This window comes from Ambystoma mexicanum, chromosome 2p (genome assembly GCF_040938575.1).
Source record: "Ambystoma mexicanum isolate Mex_15411 chromosome 2p, UKY_AmexF1_1, whole genome shotgun sequence".
NCBI classification, from domain to species: Eukaryota; Metazoa; Chordata; class Amphibia; order Caudata; family Ambystomatidae; genus Ambystoma; species Ambystoma mexicanum.
Window position 1 is genome coordinate 1,120,437,896 of NC_090923.1, and position 25,683 is coordinate 1,120,463,578.

General features: G+C 47.0%; 1 protein-coding gene across 1 annotated transcript in view; it reads left to right on the forward strand.

The window, feature by feature from the left end:
- LOC138567181 (forkhead box protein N2-like) overlaps positions 1 to 25,683 on the forward strand; it is a 124,293-nt gene that overhangs the window by 42,009 nt on the left and 56,601 nt on the right. The window contains exon 2 of the mRNA XM_069645155.1: positions 2,204 to 2,668. Within this exon, the coding sequence (XP_069501256.1) occupies positions 2,222 to 2,668 (447 nt within the window). The 5' untranslated portion in view covers positions 2,204 to 2,221. The remainder of the gene's footprint in view (positions 1 to 2,203; positions 2,669 to 25,683) is intronic.

Sequence of the window (25,683 nt, forward strand, 5' to 3'; positions counted from 1 at the left end):
ATGAGAAGACTGGGGCAAGAGCTAGAACAGATGAATTACTACCACCCTCAATGATCTAAAACAGATGGACAAAGTGTTCTTCAATGACCTAGAACAGGTGAAGCAAGATTCCACCAGTGACATAAAACAGGTAGGGCAAATGGCCTTTCATTGCAATGAAATAGGCGCCTAGCAAAGATGTCCCAAGTGGATCTTAGTGACCCAGAACCCTTAGCACAAGGGTCTTACAAATTCAACATCTTCTAAGTCAAGGTTCTGCCAAATGACCTAGCACGGGAGGACCAGGTGTTCCTCAATGATCTTGAACAGGTGGACAGGTTCTTAATTAGGGGTATGTGAAATAAAAAATGTAAGATGTTGCCTGTTTAACGTGTGAACATGCCAGTTTCTTCCCGAAATTGAGGAATTGTTCCTTTGCTGCAAATTAGTTTTCCATCAAAAGTCATTATGCCCAGTGTTTGTTTTGCAGCAGAATAACGTCATTGCTTTGATTGTGTTAGTCCTGACAGCTGCGTCTGTTTGACTTGTTTTCAATGAAGACGATTGGCTGCCTGCTGACATGTTTACTTAAAATGGGGAGAGAGGGCCGAGCAAGGACATTGACCAATGAATGCAAAGATGGCTAAGTTAGTGCCATAGTGTTTCATTTAGATGTGGGTGCAGGGCAATATAAAAGTGTAGCAATTTGTGAGCAAAACAAGTTAAGTTTTAGGATTGCAGGAGGGAGTTAATAACAAAATGTTGGCAGCAAGAAAAACATAATGTCTTCTTCCAGCAAAGGAAGGACTGGGAGCATTTTACTTTATGTGCTTTGCTGAGAAATTCCCAATGTATGGTTGTTATTTTTTTTAATTTTGTTAATACAATAATAACTGCACCGGAAATTAGAACTTGAAGTTACCTCATGCAAGTGTTTTTTTCACTTATCTGAGAGATCTTGCTGCAAAAGATTATTTGAGCATTTGATTACTAGCAAAAAGTTAATGTTCAGATTTTTTTGCCTGCAAAAGTACATTGGCAGGGTTTTGCTTTCCTGTATAATAGCAAATTGTGGGTTTATTTTCCAGCAAAGCTTTATTTGTGTTTGCTGTGACCAGCGAATTATGTGCACAACTCAGTGTTCAGTTTTCCACTTAGTTCATTGAGCTTTTCTTGTGCAATCTTTACAGTGAAAGTTAGTATGTGCAATTTGAAAAGCTCCAATGACTATTTTGCAGATTTCATGTCGCCTAAATGACCTGATTACATATTCTCACCCAATTTTGCACACCCTTGCTCTTAATGGCCTGGAACAAGAACCCTACGTGTCCCACAATTACCCGGAACAAGGGATCAAATGTCGCCCATTAACATAGGACATCTAGTGTATGGAACCTGTGGACCATGGGCCTCATTACGACCCTGGCGGTAAGGGGTTAACGCCAGCGTTAGCTGCGCCGACCCCTTACCGCCAATTCCGAGTTCCCCTAGCGCCATGGAGGTTTTAAAACCCGATTTTAGCGGGTGTTAAAATCCATGGCGCTAAGGGACCATGGAGTTAATTACGCCATCGTAATTTACGGTGGCGTAATTAACGCCTTCCCCACTCCCATTATGCCCTATGGGGCAAAAATGGGAATGGGGAAGGGTAAATGGGGATTGGGGACTTACCGCCCCGCCAAGGTCGGAATGGGGCGGTAAGTCCGCCAACCACCATGGTGTAAACATAGTTTACACCATGGTGGTAAAGTCACGGCCCAGGCGGTAACTTACCGCCTGGGTCGTAATGAGGCCCCATGTGTCCATCATTGAGCTAGAATAGTTACAGCAAGTAACCTCAGTGGTCTGGATAATGGACCCAGGTTTCCATCATTGGCTTGGAAAGTGTGAACTGGGTGTCCATTAATGACTTAGAACAAGAGGTGTGCCAATTGTCCATCAAGGGCACAGACGGGCGGGTCATATACCATCTAAAACCCTATACCAAGTGAATCACATTTCCCTCAATTGTCTAGAATGAGGGACAAGTGTCCCTAGATGAGCTAGAGCAGGGTGGGCACGGGATCTAGGGGTTCCTAGGTGGATAAAGTCTTACTGTAGCCTTACCAATGCACAATCCTTCTACCCGATGCTGCCCTACTCTAGAGGGAGGAGGGGAACTGTGGTTAAACTGTTACGGTTTCACATGGGTAAGGACTCTCATCTCATTTTGCATGTGTTACAGATAAAAGCACCGTGATCCATGGAAAGACCAGAGTTGCACCCCGAGACTCTAGTAGCAGCCTCCACTGGCAGAGGAATACGAGTTTCGGGCGGGGGAACGGTCCGAGCTGATGGGGACCTAACAAACCTAGATTGGCTGCACAAAAACAAGAACCTGCTGCGGGGCTTGCATCTGGAAAGGGAGGCCAGAGTGAAGACGGCGTTGGCAGGCAGCACCGAAGATCCGCCCATGCCGGAAGTGGGCAGAGGCCATTGCCTGGCCAAGCCACCCTACTCCTTCAGCAGCCTAATCTTCATGGCCATTGAGGAGTCCCAGAGCAAGTGCCTGCCCGTGAAGGATATCTACAACTGGATCCTGGACACCTTCCCCTATTACAAAGAGGCCTCGCTGGGATGGAAGAATTCAGTGCGCCACAACCTATCCCTCAGCAAGTGCTTCCGAAAGGTGCAGACAGATGGTGCCAAGGTAAGGCATGGATACCAGACACACGCACCCCATCTTTCAGACGTCATCGCCCTTCAAAAGGGCAACACTGTTTTCAAAGTCAGCTCATCCCTACCAAAGGTAGCCTGTCCATGAGATTAGCCATTGTCCAGTGTCACGAAGCTGAGTGGGGTCAACACCAGACAAGCACAGCGAAAGCTTGAGTAGAGGTATGTTAAGGGTAGTTCCCATTTTAAGCCAGCAGAAATAAATGCCTTTCACCACTTCCCAAATCCCTGTGGCACTTTTGTTAGGTAATTAACCCTGTGGATCAACAAGGTGGCGTTTCTCCCAGCAAAACACGAACAAAACAAAAAACAGGATGGCCTCCCCTCCGGGTTTGAGAAAACAAAGTCTCTGAGCTTCAGGATCTTAATTCAGTGATCCATGCCCAGGATAGGTGCTCACCTTTTAGAACACTCACCGTCCTGTGGGTTGGAGTGTCTCTACACTTCTTTCCTGGATCGTTGTTACATAAATCCAGGTCCTCTGCTTCTCATCATGGACTCCTTGGAGAACCCTTTTCCTTGGTCTCGGGGCCCGATGTGTGCTTGCATGTTAGGCCTGGGCAGCAAGAAGGCACAGCTGGGTGATGCAAAGTTGGACCACAGAGCTTCCACGAGGGGGGTAGACACCTGAGGTTCTCTACGGGCTGGGGCTGGATATTTTCTCCCCCTTTCTGTCTTAGGGTTCTGGCCTTAATCCCCAACACCCAGTTCCCATTTTCCTCTTTGATGGTTTGCAACCATTTCATGCATACGGGGGGCCATTCCTAGACCTCCCGCTCTGTCTCCTTCTCTTTCCCCTACATCTGCCTCCTCTATGCTTTACCACATGCTTGTACCTCCACCCCTTCTCCACTCACACCTCTCAATTTTAGAGTGCATATGCTCCTCCCTCACGACCACAAGGACCTCTCCTCCAATTTCCTCTTGTGCATTGCAGATTTCCTTCTGAACTCCTTCTCTGGCTTTCATCTCCACACACTCTACCTCCTTCCTGAGTTTCCTCCTCAGCCCCTACTTAACCCTTCTCCCAAGCTCCTCCAGAACACACTCTTCCACCTCCCTCTTGGAACCACCTCCAGCATGCTGCTGATTACACTCCTCCTCCTCCTCCTCCTCCTTCTCCTCTCCGTTGAGGCACCCTCAAATCTTTTCATTGATTACACTCCTCCTTCTTTTCCATGATTTCACTTCCAACTTCCTCCCGATTAGATTCCCCCACCTCTCCCCTGACGAAGTGGCAGCTGGTGAATATTGTAACTGGAGGGGTGTAAACATTTCCCATGGATATGCATGAAAAAGGTCCAATAGATTCCTAGTCTCCAACATTGTAAAGGGGCATTTTCAAATAATTTCATGATGCCATTGGCAATTATATGCCAGTTTCAACAAAACGTGATAGCGGCCCCCATACATGTCCATATTGGATGCACAAGTATATACCTGTATTCCAAAAACAAAAAGAGGCCCTTTCGGTCCACCACCCTACTATTTCTAGCACCCTAATTACATTAAAACAAAATGTTCTGCAAAATAATGTGGAGTTAAAGTTAGGAAGGACAGGATCAATTCCTATCATTAGTTCTAAATTTGACTATTATATTAGTGCTTGCCACCATGGTGTTTGATGCTATGCCAGTATTCCTACATAAGAACATACTCATGTTTGCTTTGCCCATATGCAAGTAATGATACTATAAGAAAACATGTCCCCATGTAAGAACATGCTCCTGTTGGATTTGCCCATTATGCCAGTGACAAATGTCATGCTACTGTAATAAAACAGTACTTTATTTATTTATTGAGCATTTGTCAGGCACCAATACAACAAAATTGTGTTTTCAGGTGCCACAAGGCAAAATGGGGAGGAAACAAGAAGAGGAAATAATAATGGCACAAAAAAGGAAAAAAAGAAAAAGCAGTAAATATACAATCGTGGTCCTACTGGGTCTTGTGACATTCAGATGTGCAAGTGTAGTCAAGAGAAGTGCAGGAGATAGGGGAGGGTGCAAGGTATTGGCAAGTACTTGTGAGAGCCCGGGAGGGAAGTGCCACGGGGAGCCAGGGGAGGAGACCAGCGGCTAAGTGCTAAGAAGGAGGATACCAAAGGGTGGGATGCACAGCCGCCAGGTGGGGGGCACACAGGGGCAGTGTTCATGGGGGGGTGCTAATGCTGACTTGGCAGGAGCCTGGAAACCTGTGAGATTCATGAAAGTTCAGGCCACCAGTCTCAGCGGCAGTGGGGCGAAAAGCAGAGAAGGAAAAGAGGGAAAGCGGTAGAGAAAAACAGAGTTTTGATAGGTTTCCGGAACTTAAGGAGTTCCGGCTCAAGTCTGAGAGGGTCAGGGAGGCTGTTCCAAAGGGAGACACCAGCCGAAGAGAGAGACCTGCCCCCCACTCCCTGCTTGGAGAAGCATTTGACAAGCAGAGATTGAAGTTAGAGGAGTGAAGGGCTCTAGCAGGGAAGTATTTAGGCAGACAAAGTTGGAGATAGCATAGTCCCAGGTCACCGAAAGCCTTATGGATGATGCAGAGGGTATTGAATTTGATCCTTGTGGCCACCGGGAGCCAGTGGAGAGATCTTGGGGCTGGAGGGATACGGTCTCTGGACTTGAGGCCAAGGAAAAGTCTTGCAGTCCTGTTCTGGATTAGCTTAAGGGGGCGTAGGGAGAAAAGGGGGAGATTGAGGAAGAGGTTGTTGAAGTAGTCCAGCCTAGAGAGAGCCAGAGCTCTGGAAAGGTTGAGCTTCTGGGGAAAGGTGAGGATAGGGAGAATGCAGCTGGAAGTGGGCCTTCTTGGCAAGGTCCAAGATGCCAGCGTGTGTGGCACCAATGTAGGCCAGTATGGCAATGTAAGAACATCATCATGTTGGCATCACCCATAATGTCAGAAAGAAATGCCATTCCACAGTAAGAAAAACATATCATGCTGGGTGGATCAATGTAGAATAGTATGGTCATAATATGGTCATGCAAGAACACTCATGATGTTGGCTTTGCCTATTATGTCAGGGAAAAATGCCATGTCATCGAAACATACCCACTGCTGCCCCACTCATAGGCTCGGTTCACCCGTGCACTATAATATACACACTAACTGCACTTCCACATGTCACACCTGCGCACACTTAGAAACCCTTGCCTGCACGCATAGATGCATAAATACACTCATACATACATAGATAAAGATTGTTTTTCTTACCTATAGCCCAGACCTGAGACGTCACTTCCTGACACACCGCCATGGCCCTGAAGCTCACGTGCACCTCAGAAACAGGATCTAGAAGCACAGAGAGTTTCCTGGTTTCATGTTCCTGTCATGCACAGTGGTGCTGGAGTACCACTGTCTTGCAACATTTGACCCTCTAATTATGCGGGGAGGCGCAGGAGCACTCCCTTTGCACAGTCGAACCAGCAGTATCCCAGCCGGCATCCCCAATATTTCATAGATGTAAAAAACAAAATCACTTTATTGTTTTCAATAGCAGGCTGCATTAGTACAGCAAGACAAGTTCACTGATACCGCCATTGTCCAGAGTGCCAGTTTTACAATAAGATACAACCGATGATTAACACAGGTTAATTCTAACTGATAGGCTACATTTTTCCGTTATTTCTATTTTATACTGGACCACATTCCTCAAGTTATGGTACATAAAGACAGGATAAACATGAAGTGCTCCCTTACCACCGTGCAGGAAGAAACCAATAGGGAGGAATGAGAGGCACATAAGGGGGAGGGGTGAGAGAGAACCACGTTGAAACAAAGTGCAATCAACGATCATGATACCGTTTCTTGACGTCACCGCCAACCTCCTACTGGCAGCACTCATCTTTCCCTCCCTTGATGTCACCTCCACCACCTCACTTTTTCTGATATTCCTTTCCACCACCGGCTTATTGTTCTAAACCTCCATCCTTTTATCTCTCCTTCTGGCCACCTCCCTCAAGTCTCATTTTTCTTCACAATCACTTTCTGTCCTTGCCCCCAACTCTCTCCAAAGCTTCTCCTCCAACTTTCGATCCCACGGCACCATAAAAAAAAACCTGGCTAATACAGCAGGCTGGCCCCCACCCTCGGGAAGCAATGTTTGTTTGCTGCTTCTGTGTCACCACCCCTGTTGCTGCAGAGCGACAGTCCAAGACCGTATCTTGTTTCATAGGTTTTATTTCGGCAGTTGCCACAAAAGCTTCCAAAAATACATAAAACGAACAAAAAGCATTTAGAAAAGAACTTTTAAAAGCCTCCTTCCATCTGGCCCAAGTAGTGCACCAATAAATCTCCTCATACAGCATACTACCATCTAACCAGTTCCAAGGGAGCATCTATGCCCCGCACCATCAATTAGTCTGTGTACATGGGAACTTAACAGGAGGAAAAAGGGCCAATTAAAAGATGAAGTTGGATTAGTAGCGTTGGTAAAAGGCTCCCAGAAAAGCTTTTAGGGCCGAAAATCCCCCTATGCTCCATAAGGCCCATACATTGATCTGGTAAGCAGTGCAAACTCGACTGTATGAATGTGGAACCTTGTAACCCGATGAGCTTCACACGTACCTCCTGCTGGTTCGATATTTTATTGTTCGACTGTTTTCGTTTTTGCTTTTCTTTTTGTAGGGGGGTAGGGAGGGCTTGTGTTGGTGTTACTCTTATTGTTTTTGTCCATGTAAATTTGTATTAACTTTTCCTTCAAACATTAAAATAAATCAAACCCTCCACTCCTCCTCCCCTCACCCTCTCCCCAGGTCCAAACATGACCCTTCAGTTTTCGCCTTCGGTATAGTTCCAAGTGCCAATTTCTACCGCCCACTACCTCGAGCTCCACAAAATGTTCAAAACCTTTCCACCTGGTGACTTGCCTGTCAAGTGTTCTGATGCCATAACTGGCACGTATTATACCAGGCCCAATAGTCTCAATCGTCTCGGGCACCAGGCTCTTCTTGCCCCATTCTGAAGGTATCGCATATAACAATGGTCTGCTGATACTTAGCCATTTATTGCTAAGCCGAACACCGGGGAGTGATGATTAGCTCGACCTTAAAAATAAAGTTCTCCCCAAAGATAGTGAGAAACAAAAAATTCCATTCCACCCTGTCAAACGCCTCTCGGCTTCCAAGGCCAGAAGGAGAGAGGAGATATCTTTCTTATTCACGTTATCAATAAGGTGAGTTATCCTCCTAATATTGACACTTGTTTGCCTTCCTTTTATGAAACCCGACTGGTCTCTACTCGCTACCCGAGGGAGTATCTGATCCAGGTGATTTTCTAACATTTTTGTATAGTTCTTAGCATCAACATTAATTAGCGCGATCGGTCTATACGACCCACACGCTGAAGGATCCGTACCTGTCTTTGGAAGCAAGACCACCTTTGCTTCTTCCATAGTCATGGTGATTTTCCCCATTCTCCAGAAGACTTCATAGAGGGGAGTCAAATATGGAATTACGGTCTCCCTAAAGGTTCTATAGAATTCTGATGTAAACCCGTCGTCGTCTGGGGACCCCACTTCCTTCGTATCCTCAGCCTTAAAGGAGCATGGTCTGACAGCACCATAGTTCCCACTGTCATATCCATCACCCGGCCCACCAAAGTATAGGATGTCCAAACACAGTCTATCCTAGACGAGGAGCGAGGAACATGAGGATAAAGGTGTAACCCTTTCTGTCCCCTCCTCTCACCCTCCATACGTCTACTACCCAAAGGCTCTCCATCTTCCCAACCAATTCCTTGGAAGGCTTTCCCTCTGATATTAGATTTGTGCCACTCCTATCCTTTCCTGGCTCCCAGGCTATGTTAAAGTCGCCTGTAAGTACCACCAGGCTCTTTGCAAACCTCTCTAATTTAGACAGTGATCTTTGGAGAAAATGGTCTTGACTGTATTAGGAGCATATACCGTTGCTATTGTGTACCCTTCCCCTCGCTCTTTAGCATTTAAAGCTAAATACCTCACAGAAACATCCCTCTCCATCCCTTCTACCATAACATCAATATTTTCCCTGAAAGCTACCATTACCCCTCGTTGTTAGTCTTATCATTGGCTTGATAGATCTGGATGAAACCCTTCAATTTTAATCTCTTTCTATCGTGGAGTTGCACATGTGTCTCTTGTAAAGTGACCATGTCTGGCCCCTCTCTCCGAAGAAATCTCTCCAACTTTTTCCTCTTCAACAGGAAATTTTATAAGTTAATACCAAAGATAATTACCAAACCCGCCACTTTTCCCTTTGACATCTAATTGGGATCAGCAGCTACTTATTTTTCCCCTTGTCATGTTCTGACCTCTCCCCCCTCCCCATTTACCCCTCCACCACACCTCCCCTACCCTCACCCCACCCTGCACCAGGCATGCTTAACCAGCCTCTAGCCCTCCTCGAATACGCTCCTTTGAGAATTTAGCATGTTCCCGATCCCAGTGCACACCAAAGCGGGCATCCCCTTGCCCATTCCATCCCCTTGCCCATTCCAAGAGAACCCCCATCCCCTTCCCTTCCCTTAAGGCTTTGTCAAAATTACTCGAGGTTTCACCCTCCCCAGGCTTAATCTTTATCCAGATCACCCCTCCCCCTTTTTTCCCGTTAAATATTTCCCCCTTCAGTTCAGATTCCTAAAAGGATACATCCTTTCCTACATTTAACACCCTTCAGGCCTTTTCAGCCAGGGTTGGTACCCCCCTTTTCTTCCCGCCTTTGGATCTTTTAGTAGACCATTCCCAGCTTCTAAGCCTACTATGGACTCCCATTGACAACTCTCCAGCACCCGGTTCCTCCCCTCAATGCCCAGTATTCTTGCTCCTTCTTCATATGAGCCAATCATTCTCGGTTTGCCTTGCCAATCAAAGATAACCCCAAATGGAAATGTACATCTGTCTCTTATGTCTTTTTCTCAAAGGACTTTGAAGACCGGAGCCATTTGCCTTCTTTTAACGAGTGTAATATTAGCCAAGTCTTGAAACAAGGAGCTGTCCGCTCCGTTATATGTAATTTGATCTGCTTTCCTCGCCACTAGTAAAATCTGCTCCTTCGTGGAATAATCATGAACTCCCACCAGGACATCCCTTGGTCTGGGCCCTCCTTCAGTCCTCCGAGGGCCAACTCTATGTACTCCGGGACTCTCCGGATCACGAGGTCAGCAAAAATGTTGCCAACCGCGGCTCTAAGATCTTTGTCCAATATGTTCTCAGGCAAGGCCTTTATGCGAATGTTTGATATTCTAGATCTATTTCCAAGATCCTCTGCCTGGATTTGCAAGTCGTGAGTCGCAGTTGTCAATTGTTCAAGGAGAATTTACAATTTCTTGGAGTCGTCTGCTAAGTCTTGGATGGCCCTCTCATTGGTGGCGAACCTCTCCTCTATTTTTTAACATCCCTTTTTATATCCTGCAGGGCCTCTGCCATGTCCTCCCTCATCTTGTCCATCTGCTGCTGAACTGTGTCCGCCATTTCTTTCCCCAAAGTCGTTGAAATACTGTTTCAAGACCGCGGTAGTTACTGTCTGATCTAGAACCTCTTGCTGACGAGTATCATCCTTCTCCACTTATCCCGAGGTGTTTTCAGCTGTTTGCGGGGAAGCCGCATGCCGGCCCAACATCTTCTGCAAATTACTATCCTGAGATTTCTTGAAACCTTTAGCAAGTGGGATTGAGTCTTTACCTCTCGTTTTGGACATTGCAAACATTTTGGGCCACCGGCCCTCCCCCCCAAAATGATCTGACTACCCTATGTAGCAGTACCGTGATCACCAAAGGAAGAGTCCAGAGATTTCTGCGGTTTCCCTTAAGGAGGATATATCAAAAGACTCCACAGGTTTGTTGGGCACAGGAGGTATTAATATGTTGCTGAGGCCCCCTCTCGTAGTATTCCGAACCTTCTCCCAGGAATTGTTCAGTTTAAGTTTGCAGGAGTTGTACCAGAGGATTAACACTGCTTCTCCCGCTGACCCGCATTCATAGAAATCTTATGGAGCAGAGGTTAATTGCGCATTCCTTGCCATCAAGTTTTAAATAACCAGGAGATGTTTCCAATACTTATAAGGTGTTCCTCCAGTTTTTAATCACCAGGAGGTACCTTCAGTGCTTAAGAGATATTCCTTTTCCAGTATGCTGCAAGAGGCCTCAGTGTCCGATGTCTATGTGAGGGGGTGTTGCCTGCACTCACCTCCCTCACCACGATCAGATGGACAAGCACCTCCCAAAGCACTCCAGGCCAATGATCCTCCGTCTCTTGTACTCCCAAGGTGTTTCGCCATGGAATGTTAAAGTTTTTTTTATTTTACTTCGGAGAAGTCCCGTTTCCTCACACAGCTGCGTCCTTCACCGAACGGCGGGTTCTTCTCCACCTTACTCCTCTCCCTGCGGGGGACAGCGATGACACTTGCGCAACTGAATGCAGTCTCCAGCAGGGTTCCCACATCGGCAGTGGCCAGTTCGCTCTGGCGCTTGCCGTTACCTATAACAGCCAACCAGCCCTGCAGATAACGTGCGTATCGAGCCTTTTAACGCATGAAATTATGACAAATACACATGATTTCATTTTCTACTGCATACCGTGTACACTTTGATTTATTCATTAAAAAAACATACTTTCCACCACTAGATGGCACTGTACCATTTCTTTTGTCAGGAGCATAGCCTTTCTTACACATGATGCTGAATTTCCAACTGAAAGAGCAAATCTGTGACAGCTAAGCGAGCAACACAATAAAGCATGCACCCTTTTAAAATGTGTTCATACCCATAACATCTAATAGCTTGATATGCTAAAAATGTTAAGTTTGCTTTGATGTCCTAAATTGAATATTCTTTAATAACCATACATAACACGCTGGAAGTTTGTGACGAATCTCCAAACCTAAGTGAGTTTATGGCACAACTTATTTTTTGGGGCGTTTTTAAAGCGCTGAAAATGAATTATTATTATAGGTCTTGACACCCAAAACTAAAAGTTTTGTTCCAAGTAAAGCGTGGAAGAAGGTGGCCATGCCCAAATTGAAAGAGCGGGTTAAAATCCCAGCTTCGCTGTTTAGCATAAGTGTGTGATGCTGGGCAAATAATGTAATCACACCCTGACTTCAATTGCAAAAATTGGAGTGCATATAAGTTTACACCCTTACAAAAGGACAGTTTTAATAAGTGTAGGGACACATTAGTGTATAGTGGTTTTCCTCTGCTAGTGGCTCCAATACTGCTGCATAGAATTGCATTATTGCTGCACTGGCCCTCCCCCATTCTTGTAACAGTGGATTTGACAGGCAGACATAGGTCACCAGCCAGTCAGCGCACCAGAGATTCTAGTATAGCGGACTCCCAGCCACTGAAGGTGCTTGGGCCCTCCAGAGTACTGCCCCACACTCTGCAATGCCCTGTTATGCTAGGATATTGAGTCTTCATTGCACACCATCTGCCATTTTCACACTTTCTAGGATCTTCAGGTTCTGCAAGAAGTGGGTGTTTCAAACTCAAAGGAGAGAGCAGTTAACTGATTGTAACATTGAAGCTGCACTAGAATATTCTTATTACAATGAGTAATGAAGTTAGATGCCCTACACAAGCAAGTTTGCCATTCCTCCACAGTCTCTGAAGTTAGTGCCTCTCCCAACATTTGAAGTGTTAGCCCCAGCCGACATTTTAGCCTAGGTGCACCCCTGGATGTGCGCACTTGCATTTTGATAGGCAGGGAGGTGAGGGAAGTCTTTCCCCCAAACTGGCGGTGTTCAAGGTTTACTGTGTGTGCTCAGAAAAATGTACTTGAACAAACACAGTAAAACTTTAAAACTGTTACTTTCAAGAAAGAAAGTCTTCCATCACCTCTGCATATTGCGCTTTAAAATATACTATTCAATAGTTCTTCCCCACACCAGACCATGGGAGGAGTTGGGTAGGACAGTAGGGGCAGAGCCTACAAGTTTGCCCTCCTATTTTCTGAAGTGGCCCCTCCCATCACAACTTAATTCCCCTCTCCTGCCCCCCGAAATGTAGGTTTTGTTGTGCCCCTGCATGGGAGAGAGACACATCTACGTTCAGCATTTTCAGAGATGTGCTGATAGCATTTGAAGAGCAAATTTGTGTCATTTGCATGTGTAAATTGCACCTTTACACTGTGCGCATGCTAACAGCACATCTCTATGCATATGCTAATGGCAGACATTGTTTTCATGTATTGATAGAACATGTTCTGTTTAGCAAGCCTGATATTTGTACACATTAACAGGACATATCTCTACCCATAGTGACCTCCAATCTCTTCTCTGCGCATGCTATTGTCACATCTCTTCTCATCTGCTAATGGTGCATCTTCTCTGCGCACATACTAGTGGGACAACTCTCTGTACATGTGTGATAACTGCGCCCATGTGCACAGAGGAGATGTGCATGCTAACGACATGCTTTCTACGCACATGCTACAGATGCATAACGGTGTGCTTTTCGGAGGTATACAACAGTACATATACATAATAGAGCGCTTTACAGAGGTTTACAACAGTACAGACGCATAACGGAGCACTTTTCTGAGGTAACACCAGAACAGATATACAGTGGGGTGGGGATAGGACACAGAGGGGAACATACAATCTATATTCCTGGCCTCTATCAGCAGTTGACATTTCTTAAATAGCTCAATTAAAATACAAATAAATAACTTATAGCTGCCATTACTAACTTAGGAATATACACCTTTTAAGGTTAAAGTATTCTATATTTCATTTGGCTATATGAACCATACGATCACTCATCCTTTATCAAGGCCGACCGCCATTTTGAATCGCCACTCTGTAAACACTGGGTGTTGGGCTGCAATGACAGAGGTATTACTCGACAACAAATGTCAGTCGGATAAATAAAGATTCCATGGTGCGCCATTGCCGGGGCTGGCTATGGGAGTGTGGAGCTTAAAGTGTTCACGGGGAACCCTGAGGTTCCCAGATCCTTGGGTTTCATGTAGAGATTGTATCTGCTTGGGCAGAGTTTTCCAAACTATATTCACAAAAACCTACTGTGAATGAAGGACCCTCGCCCATTGTATAGGGCTGCTTTTGGGAAGGGTCGTGACCTAGACGTGCTGTTGGCTTCTATTAAAGAGGCAGGGGCGTGTTCCTTCCCTATGGGACAAGCCCCTGTCCAGCGATAGTGGCATAGGTCTGGGAATGCCCTCCACACTGGCACCGATCCGGCATCATGCAGCTGCACCCAGCTGCTGTGCCACCCCACCGCCCACTCTTTTCCCAAGAATCAGAAAGAGGGCACTGCCACACCATTTAGATGCTTTTCACATCTGCAGGTCAATACAGTATAAGTAGAGCCCATCGTTTCACTGCTCTCAGAGATGGGCTGCCCAAAACAACAACTTGTCCCAAAGTCCCTACTTCCACATCTCCAGTTGGGTATGGTGGGGGTAAAAGCAGACTTCCACATACATGCCCCCAGAGTCACTAACTTCTACGAGAATAAGTGTGTTACCCCAAGGAAGCTGCAGGAGTGACCCTTACCCCATAAGCTAAGATTCTCAAGGATGGAATGTTGCTGAACCCTCTGCTTTTTCCATCTGGAGGTTAGTGTTGGGACCCTGAAGGGAGACCACCGGACACAAACGCTCTAGATTTCAGGGTTCAAAATCAAAAAAAGGAGCCACACTGCTGCGCAGGACAGCTCGAGGCTCTATAGACAGGTCTGCCCAAGGCAGGGAATGCTACCCATATGGCCGCTAATCACATGAATAGATGGCCATGGTCAGAAGAGACATCCAGACCCCAGCGGCTTCACACCCTGGCATAGCGGCCACAGTGGCATCACAAGGCAGCCCCAGGCCATGCATTACTCAGAAAGGGAAGAGTCTCCCAAGGGGCTGCTTTTCTCACCTTTATATGATTTAATTGCAGTAATCACATTGTATCTAAGTCTTTAGCTAAAATGTGCATGCATCCAAGAATTTCTAATTATTGTAGGAAAAACTCAAATATATTTCTAGATTCACTAATAGACCTACAAAAACAAACAAAATGGCCGAGTAGTTGCATTTATCAGGAGACTCCACTGTGCATTATTTTGCTTCTACCTCCCCCCCTCATCACTATTCCAATCTCACCCTAACCACTACCCGATGTTTGCTGTACCGCCAAACCTCCAACTTACAAAACACCCCATTCACTCGCCTCTGAAGGCAGCAATGCTCCCTTACCACCGTCTCCTCCCAGCTTTGCCACCTTGCTACCGCCCCTTGCTGGGAGCATGCGCACCTTACACACCAAAACCACGCAGTGTGACACCACAGGGGTGGAAGACAAAAGCGGCAGCTGAGCATTATTTATCTTTCAGACTTTTTAAAAGGATTTAACCCAAATAGAGTTTACAAGCTCCCTGTCTTCTTAAAATATTCTTTTAAAACACTTTGTTGTTTACAGTACAAGGGTATAGACGAGACAAGTTCACCAATACAGTAAGTGTCCAGTCTGCCAGTTTCACAAGAGGATAAGGCCTGTGATGAATGAAGGTCAGTTCTTAGTGATCAGATCCAATGTTTCCTTATTTCTACCTTACGCTGGATCGTATCGCTCAAGGTTGGGTACATGAAGACCGGACTAGCAGGGAGAGCCCTCAACCGATCGGGCAAGAAAGAAAGAAAGCAACCAGGGGGCGGGGATGAGAGGCATACAGGGGAACACTGGTGGGAAGGAACCACCTACTAAACAGATCGACCATCCCTGATATCTATCCAGTAGGTACAGTTAGAGGAAGTCCTACCATATTTTCTCTCAGGGCTGACCACCATTCCAAGGATGCCAGCTTCAGCAAATTAGACAGCTAGCTTTCCACACTGCGTCGTCCCCTCGACTTCCACTATCTGAATCGAACCCTCTTAGCTCATGTCACTGCTTTGAGAACACGTCTCACTTTTTCATTGTCCACATCTCCCAATGAGTGTGTAAATCCAAGTGTGCCAACCTGTTGTGAGCCTCAACAACTGTTCCGAGGGTCATCCCCTACCCTTGACACTTCCCTCCAGAACTGCAAATCCACAGCACATGCAGCTAACTTGCATCTGGTGCAGCAGAGATCCAACAAGCAGTAAAGTCTTGGATGCTCTACTTTGAACTGTCTGTCTGGTGTGCCCTAAACACTGTCTTTTGCTGCGCCTGTCTGTTCTTTGGCACTGCAGCCCCTCCCAATGCCTTCCTGTATCACATTTCACTCCTAGTTTGATATGTCACCTCCTACATGTGTTTCCCACTTTGCTTCCATTGGATAGAGAGAGATCTTCTAGCCCTAGCTTCACAGTAGATTTGTATGCCCAAGTTGGGCAGTGATTTTCTGTGCCCATAGATAGGAGAGGCAATATAGCATAGCTACGCTTTGGAAGTGTTCTCGTGTCTTTCCCAGCACAACACCCTGTCCGTTCCAAGTACCATGCTTTCTCGCTGGAGGTCAAGTCCTATGACCTCCTCAATCTGGCAAATCTACGTCTTCGTGGGCCCTCCGTTTCCACTCACTAAGCACACAGACAGGTGTAAAGGCTGCCCTGAAAGGGTTATGCCAGGCTTAGCACCTGTGTTTGCCCTCTGGGGCATGTGGGTTCTTTCGACAGGAAGAGCAGGGGCACGTGATGTAATTGCTGTGTCCAAGTGCCCAAAAAGCACCACTGTTTATAACAGGGTGTAACGCTTTTTTTGCTCTTCGTAGTGCATATGATAAAAACCGCACGGAGAGTGCACAAGTAGGCAGCCTCCTTCATGCAATTACCAATCTTTATTAAAAGCCCCTAATAATTCCCCAGTCAGTGAGGACCCCTTGTCTTCTCCTCTTTTCCAGGACCTCTATTCCCTCCCGTCTTTTTCTGTACACAGAGTCTGGCTCCTTGCCAAGATGTCCACTAATCCCATCTCCAGCCTAGCCCAGGCGGGCATTTCAGCTGGGCTGATGTGGTTCTGCTGCTCTGTGGTACGGGGTCATGCTGGTCACGGTGGTACCTCCTTTCTTCTTGGTGATGGTCTTCCATCAGAACTTGGGCATCTTCACCTGCAAAGCTCGCGGCTTGTGCAGGAGCGGTGGCAGAACCACCATTTAGAAACAGTTGTCACGCCGCCACAGAGCCAGTGACCGCTTCCCCACCCTTCACGTCCTCTGGAATGCCGGCTAGATTTGCCGCACCGTCTACGCCGGGACACACAGCTCTCTCGACATAATTTATTTTAACTGACTTCTTATTAACATTTGAAACATATGTTTATGTTATGTTAAAGGTTCTTGTACTGCGCACTTTCGCCAATTGTTTCCATAGCGCATATGTAGGGGGTATGTTAGCAGGACTCAGCAGGAAAAAGGAGCAAGAGAGCTGTGATGTGCTGTTGGCAGCTTCAGTTCTGTTGACACCATTTGCTGAGCGTAGGTGTGTTTTTCGGTTTGTAGCTGTCATGTGCTGGCTATGTGTGGTTTGTTTAGTTGTTGTGGTGTAGTGAAGTGCGTGCAGTTTGTTGTGCTGTAGAGGTATGTTGTGTTTAGTTCGGAGTTTGAGAGGTGAATACAGAAGGGTGAGTTTTTTAGTAGGGTTGGTTAGTGATTGTTGAATGTATCCCTTCCCCTGTCATGCATTCTAGTGTGCTACACGTGCCCCTCCTATGTTGTGTGCAGAAGAGTGCGTCCTGAATGGACTACATCTTCCCCTCTAGTATATTTTGGTGTGCCGCAATTACCACCCGCACAGGGTCCTCGAGGTTCGGATGTGTTCCCCGTGCCACATGGTCCATCAGTTCCAAGATCGGGGCACCTCTCTCTCACCTTTTTTATCTAATGCTCTCTATCAGTGGTCCAGTTAAGTCCGACCCATCCCTCTCCCCTGTTTCCCGTTTGACCCTCTATAGGTCTCCTTCCCAGTTCGGCGCATGCAAACAATACATCATTTTTAACCCGCATACAGCCTGTTACCATTTTTCTTTTTGTTTACATGCGCTTAATTGTAGAGTCTAGTTGAATGAAAGAATAAAAGCATGTCTATTTTGTTTTTTTATTTGCAAGATAGATCAGAAACACGGAAACAAAGTACAAATAGAACAATATTACACTGTAAAAACCACACATACATTACATTGCTTACATTTCCAAAAACAAATCACATTATAATGAATCATCTCATTCTCCCTAAGACAGTCCACACTTAGGATCTATGTGATCACTGCGCCGCCCGTGACTGCGACGGCCAAAATGCCGACACCAGTTACGCGCGGCGCAGTCATCATATGGATCACTGTGCCCCCTTCCCCTGGCCTGCATTATCCCTCCCAACCGTCCACTCCACTTACCTTTAGGGCGGCATACGCAGAAGTGTGCCGCCCGCACTCTGCGATCCCTGCGGTGTCAGCTACGCCCACTAGCGCGGGTTGGAGCTGACACCGCAGGGTGCTTTTCTTTTTTTCATTTTATTTTCTTACGTGTCCCCGCTTCCCGAAATGGTAAGCGGGGGACACAACCCTGCAACCCCGCTCTGCTTGGACGCAGTAAATGTCACCCTCATTTTGTGCGCCTCCAAAGTCGAAGTGACTGCGGGGGCGCACATATGAGGGTGACATTTTTGAACAATACCCACACATATCACCCAAGTTTCTCTAAACCGCTTGATCCATTCATGAGACATTTCTTCGCTGTTCGCGATAGCACATTCCCAACAATTCCACAAACTGTTCAGCTGTCTTAGGTCAAACCCTATCCTTCCACCTTTGCATGCTCAGAAATCGAGCCAGAGCCGGGGCCTTTAAGACAAATAGAGAAGATCGATGAGCAACACCATGATTCTCTGCAGGTAAGTGAGGGAATATACATCTGACCCAAAGCTGAACTCTAGAATGAGAGAGATTTGCCTGAAAGTCAGGGGCGGCTCCTCCGTGATGGGCAACTGGGCGCCAGCCTAGCAGTCACCTGCCCATTATGAAGGAGCCGGCAAACGCAGAAAGGGAGCAGGACACAGAAGTGCTCTCTCTTCCCGCATTGAGTGCGCGCCTATTAGGACGTGCCTGGCTGAGGCGTACAGCTCTCCCATCCGGGCAGGGCGCATAGTATTGGCTTGTTCATTGCAGTGAGAGAGGGTGCACCTGTACACCCTGCTCTCATGGTGGTGGACTAGGCAGCGCCAGGGCATTGAAGGTCCAGAGCCCCAACATGCCCAATGCCTGCATGCAAACCTGGGTCCCTGGGTCCCTTGGCCCTGGTGCAGTGCTCTGCAAGGTGGAGCAGATGATGGCCCAGGTCTAATGTCACCTAACTTGAAATACATGTGTGTGATAATGGGTGAAGTGCAGCTGTAAGTGAGCGTGGTGTGTGAACCTGAGGGTGAGAGGTTCGGGTGTGTGTATGGCCGCGGCATCTGTATGTGTGTGTGTCCTTGCCTGTGTGTGGCAGGAGCTACGGCTGGGGCAAGGGTTATTTATTCATGGGCCTCAGCATCATGAAAGTAACTTGACCTGACAGTGCTTTGCTGACATATTTTGGTGACTCTGTCCTGAATTTTGAGAGTTTGACAATCGACCTTTTGAAAGCATACTGGCTTCTTTTCCCGGCATATTAATAAGGTTTAGCAAGTTATTCCATACAGTTCATAGGCAACGCTAGCACCAACATCATGACAGTAATTTAAGGAAAGCTGACATTTATTATCAGCACCAGCATCATGAAAGTGTTTTTATAAGCAATCATGATGACACTGGGGTTTAGGGAATCAGCCTGATAACAGTAATTGCAAGTGAGAAGGTTGTAAAGGGTAGCAGCTTGGAATGTGATTTACACTGGGAATGGTTATATGGAGCAAGGACAGCAGCAAAGCATTTTTACTATGGCAATTATGACACCTATTGGGTGTGCCAGAGTCATACATGCTATTTACAGTGATAAAAATGACGTATGTTTGGCGCACAAGCCTTTTAAGCGAGATTTACAATGGCAATGATGGCATATAGTGTGGGTACCAGAATCAGGAAAGGGTTTTACAGTGGCAGTGATGACATAATTTGTGGTTACAGGCATTGCACACATGCGCTTTATAGTAACAGTGTTGGCAAATATTGTTGATGAGGCATCAATGGAATGTATTGTAAAATGCACCTGGGTCCTGTTGCTGACCTGGCTTTGTTTTATGTGTTACCCTACAGAATGTTCAACACCCCCACCAAGCTGCTCTGGGGTGGGTTGGGCTCCCCCAGTGTGCTCCTTTGCTCCTATAAGTGTGTAGGAAACATTTACACCCCTCCACTGAAATATATCATTAGTCGCCACAGCTGAATATGCCAGTTAAATATTATCGCAGAGCTGGGCATGAAAAAACAAATAGGATCGGCTTCCGCATCATGGCCTGCAAGATGCATTGTTTCGATAGCATCTACTAATCCCAACGGCGCATAGTTGTAATGAAACAAAGAGTTGCTTAATTGAAATACAAGCTTTATAACAGGGAAAGCCATTGATATCTATCCCTTGTCCCTTTTCTCCATTGATCTGTCTTGCTTTTCAGTAATTAATGAGTGAAGTCACGATAATAAATCGCAATTCCTCCTCTACCAACGATATTCCGAGCACAGAAAAGTTTAAGATTTCAGTATCAGCAAATTCTTTGGGATTATGCGAAAGATAATCCCGCAGCTGTGGTTATTTTAGGAACACTGGGCTGGAAAGCTGCTCTCGATATTGGAGTTGCTTGAATGAGCAAAGAGCTCGCCCTTCAATGACTGGCCAAATGAAACCAGACATATGCGGTCACAAATCCAGGCTACCGTGCCAGAAAATACTTCTGGGGACCCTTCACTTTGCAAGATCCATTCGAGGACATATTAAAAAATCTGTAAGAATATTCTAGAAGGTCGTGTAGAACCCTCCGTTGATCCCAGTGCCTTGTTGGGTCTTACTGATTTTTACAGCTGGGATGACCTACTCCTCTGTTGTAGGACTATCGAAATCCTCACCAGGTACAGGATGTGCAAGTTTCTGGCACATTATCCCTCCTGGTGTTTGCACTTTTTGGTATACTGCACTATTTATTTTTTCTTTCACATATACTTGTGTTTGGCACATTGATGCCTGTTGTCACCGGTCCACACTAGGGGGAATCTTATGCTATAACTCCACCACCCACAGCCAGACAAGAATAGTGCTAGGGACTGTACTTTACTCCATGAAATTCCTCTGGGGCGAAGTGGGCAGCAAAAGTGGTAAGTACACTTGTGCCTGGAACCCATATTTTGCAAGCAACTACATCTGGGGTACTCAGAATCAGTGGGGCTGCGTCCTTCGGTTACTGGCAACCTCGGTGGAGGTGCAGGGGTCTTGGGTGTATGGGCATATGTAGGTGTCAGGTTTGGGTCCAGCTAGGCGGTGGTTCTGATCTCTGATTCTTGTGTGTCTGGTTGCCTGACAACCTGGGACAGCAACCAGGACGACTGCCATGATGAACGTGGAACCCCAGAGCAAAGCAGAAAAAGCAAAGCAGCAAAGAAATCCTGGTTAGGGGTCAGCAGCCTCAGGGGAGGTGGCCACAGCAAACATGTTCCAGGGAGGCTCCTCTTCAAGATGGGGATCATCAGATGCAGGCAGCGTTGAGCCTGGGTGAATGGCTGAGGGTCTACAGTGCTCCCAGGTCCAACAATGGTGTCCATCGCAGCAGGGCGACCTGGTCAGTGAATGGTGGGTCCACAGGAGTGTCCCACGACACTTCCAAAGGCCACTGATGACAGGTCGTCATGAAGGACCCAGGACTATTTGATCCCACCACTTTATGGGATGAAAGCACCATCGAGGGTCTTGCCTGACCACAGGAGAGGAAGTAGAGGTTCAACAGTGGAAGGCTTGGGCAATGTTGTTTCATTTCAGCAGCGCGGCTCTGGGTGTTCAATATAGGCTTCACAGCTTTGGATTCTTGGCTCCAGTGGGCGACCTCCAGATTGGGCCCAGACCCTCTCCTCTTCTCAAAAATCCAGGCTAGGGTGTTGCCCAGCCCACCAATGGCAAGGATCTGCACCATTCAAACAGGAAAGGGTTGTCTAACAAGGGACAGCCACTTACCCCATATCTGCCCAGCAACAGACATCCCCTAGGAGAAATTTGGATTGGGACCAGACAGCTCCAATCACAATTTTATCCAGTTCAGTCACACCAAGTTCCGTCACACAAACCACTTGCCATGTACTCCCCAGCAGGGCCCTGCACAAGTGCATGCCCTTATTTGGGAATTTACAGGCTGAGAAAGCAGGACGAAGACCAAAAAGCAAGAGGGCCAAAGGACAGAGCTTGAACCACAATGGTAAGCAGTTTTTAGTACATGGTACTCAAAATGTCACAATCGCAGTTAAGAAAATGGTGGTCAGTAGTGCAGCGGAAAAAGATGTGAAACATCCTCACTGCCACAGCCTGTCCAATGTACATCACACATGTATAACCAAATAATTGCCAGTCACAATGGTAAAAGGGGATGCATAGGGGGTCATTACAAGTGCAGCGGTAAGGGGTTAACGGCACCGGTAAAGGTGCCGCATTACGAGGTCCTTTAGCGGGTCCCGCTAAGTGCGCCTGGTAATATCAGGTGCCCTTAGCGGGACATGCTAAAGGACCAGCAGGCTAACAACGGGCCCGTTATTAATGGGCGCGTTGTTAGCATGGTCCCCATTTCCATTGAGCCCTATGGGAGCTCGAATGGGAATGGGGATGGGTTCCCTGAATGGGAAATACCGGGTCCTCCAAGGTTGGAATGGGCCGATATTTCCCCCTTCAGGGAACCCGGACCCGGTATACTGGATGGGGGTAACCATGGCGCTAATAGCGCCATGGCTACCTCCAACCTCGTAATGACCCCCATAGTATCCCTATAACTCTCCACTTAAGGTGGTGTGTGTTACAAAACAAAATCACAGGAAAACATGAATGGGAAAAACAGTGTTCCTGCACTGGCAGCCTCAGGGACTGACTAGTGCCCCAATACAAACTAGCTAAATAGATGTGTGAAGCTTACAAAGCTTTACTTACCTCAAAAGTCAGCCAGGATTCCAGAACATAGAAACAGGTAAGAGATTCCCTGTCTGCTTGGCATAGACATTGAAAGGATTCCCCTCAATTATCTTCGAATGTTGTAATCATGCTAAATAAAATAAGAACATTAAGCCGTTTGTTCACTGAGCAGCCAGACCCCTCCTTGCCCTCTCACCGAGCGAGCACATCACCCCGGCCCTTAGAGTACTACACTGGTTTCCAATTAGCCGATGGGCAACTTTGAAGGCCATGTGCATCACACACCCCGCCCTCCACAAGACTGCCCCATAATTCCTCCAAGACAAGCCTACACGCTACCAACCCATCAGAAACCTTAGATCTGGCTCTGCACTCCTCCTGGTGATCCCCCTTTCAATTCCACCAGAATCGGAGGATCCTCATTCTCCATTTAAGCTCCCACCCTCTGGAACTCACTTCCACTGAACATCCGCTGCAATGAGGACTACCTCTCCTTCAGGAAGGCCCTCAAAACCTGGTTATTCCCTGCAGCAACCTGACGATCTTCTCTCTCACTTACCTCATGACACCTAGTCATAGTCACAGTCGATGTCTCCAGTTATCTCCAGTTTATTCTACAGAGCAAGGCAAAGTGCAATTCCTGTAGCAGACTGGACGACTCACAACACTCAGCCACACCAAAGGCTAATCTCCAATCTGAGACTCAAGATACGTAGTCAAGCACCTCTTGAATGGACACCAGCCGCAGGCATGGCTATCTACTTGCACGCATCTGCCGCCATACACCAGACTAATACATGAAGCACATCATCTCTGCCATCAGAATGCAGCGACGACCTACTACCACATTCGGTCTAGCTGGACACATAACGAGTCTCTTGCACTCACACACTCTCCTGACCACCCCCAGCACCCATTCACATGTCTGACCATCATGGGTAGGTCAGTGGGACACGGCCAGCCCATCTAACTCCGTATCTAGGCTTAATGCGCACACACACACTATTCCTTCGGAGACATTTCATACATTGTATTCTGGTCCCCCAAAGGCATTCATCCCCACAAGCGCATTGAGGCCATACTAATGGGATAAATACGCTATATAAATGACAAACTACTACTACTCTAAAAAGATTCCACGTAGAAAGCCAGTACACCCGGTAGGTTTCTTGTTTTTTCAGAATGTTCAGTGTGCAGTCAATATCTACTGCTATTGACTGCATTCTGACTTCAAAAGCAACAGGGAAACCCCAATGCAATTCCCAAGCAAGGTTTCCTTCAACAAGATCCTTTCTTTGTGGGAGGACCCTTTTCACAGTGACACCCTTTTTACCACACCAGAGAGAAAGCTAGAACACGTGAAGATGCTTTGAATTTCTCATAGATAAAAACGTTTACTTTTACATGATGCCTAATGCATGTTAAACCCACTCCAGTTTAACAAAGTTTTCCTTAAATATACTCACTTTATAAAGACAACCATATTTGCAAGATTAGTGCCATTCCATACAATGAATATATGACATGGCCTGGTACAGGGATCAACAATCCTACCCACTGCAGTGTGCCAGTGCTGCCTGCCAAGCTCACGGCCATTACCCACCACCAAGGACACCCAGCAGCTAGCTTCACGTCCCCAGATCAATGGCCTCTCAGACCCCAGTCTTCCCATCACCCCTCATCCCAACCAAAAGACTCTTCCTTGCTGATAAAGGTATATCTAAAATGTTTCTGGAAGCTGTGGTGGAGTGTGAGTAGCTTTTAGAATCCATCGGCTCCATCTCAGACAATGCCGGATCTAATTTCATCCCTCAAGATTCACGCACCATCCTTTTCTGGTTTCCCCAAACCTTCACCACTTAACACTCCTCACTCCGGGGAGAAGCAGAAGCCAGGGACAGAAATGGAGCATATAACCAGCTGCGAGGCCACTGCACTCTGCCACGGTACAGGGTTATCTGCTCCTCTAACTACCCGAGTGCGTTCTCCTGGCTCTGTTGTCCTCCAGGTGGGACGTTGTGTAAGTATCCTCAAGTACCAGGGTGATGCCACCCTGGGAGGCAAACCTCCTTCCCTGAGACACAGGCAGCAGGCTCGGACCACGTCCCCATCTGCAGCACTGCAGTGTCCTTTCCCAATCCTGCTGCAGCCTGTCACTCCACTGACTGTGTCCTGGGATTTCGACCATCCCTCTGCTTGGGTCCCCCTGCAGAGACCACACTGCTCTGGGGCCACCTACTCACTGCTACATAGCCGTCATGTGGCCAGCCCCACCAGTGCCCCAGGGTCCTTTTCTTCAAGCACCACTGCTGGCTCTCCTCATTGTTTCAGCGAATGCTGATTAGTATCCTGCCTAGTCCAGATGTTTGCCCAGGAGGGCCGGGGATCTAAGACCGGCAAAATGCTGGGGGTCCCATTGAGCTGACCAGTGGAAATCCCCATCAGTGCACAATAAAGACTGCTGTGAACACACAGGATCACCACTGTGCAGTCTGGGTGTACAGGCACCTGGAAATGTGCCAAGCACTCATCTAACTGATGTTTGCTGTGGACGAGAAGGAGGAACCCAGGGCGCATTAACCTCAAGCCAAGCTGAGTCAGCGGAAGATAGTCGCCTGCCCTCCCCGTGATTCTTCCCTGGCTGGCCTCCAACGCCCTACTGCTCATGTTCTTTGTGCGCTCCGAGGCCTACGGGCATGTGGCGCGTAATAAAAATGCAATAATAATAATAATAATAATGAGATATTCCACATTAAAATGCCAAAGCCCTGCAGTGCCAACACAGGTCTTGATGGTATGCGCAGCATATTTATTACAGTGCTTTTAGACTAAGGCGATAAAACAACACGTAGGCAAAGAGCTAATAAGGTTTATTATGTGAGGAGGAGATGGCATTGCTCCCCCTTACAGTATTCCAATTTCTGCAAGCCAGTCATCTGCCCACCACAGTGCCCTAAGGCCGGTTCTGAGAGGTTTTAGCTCCCCCCTCAGCGGTTTACCTGGGAGGGCACATGGATGCCACACTAAGGT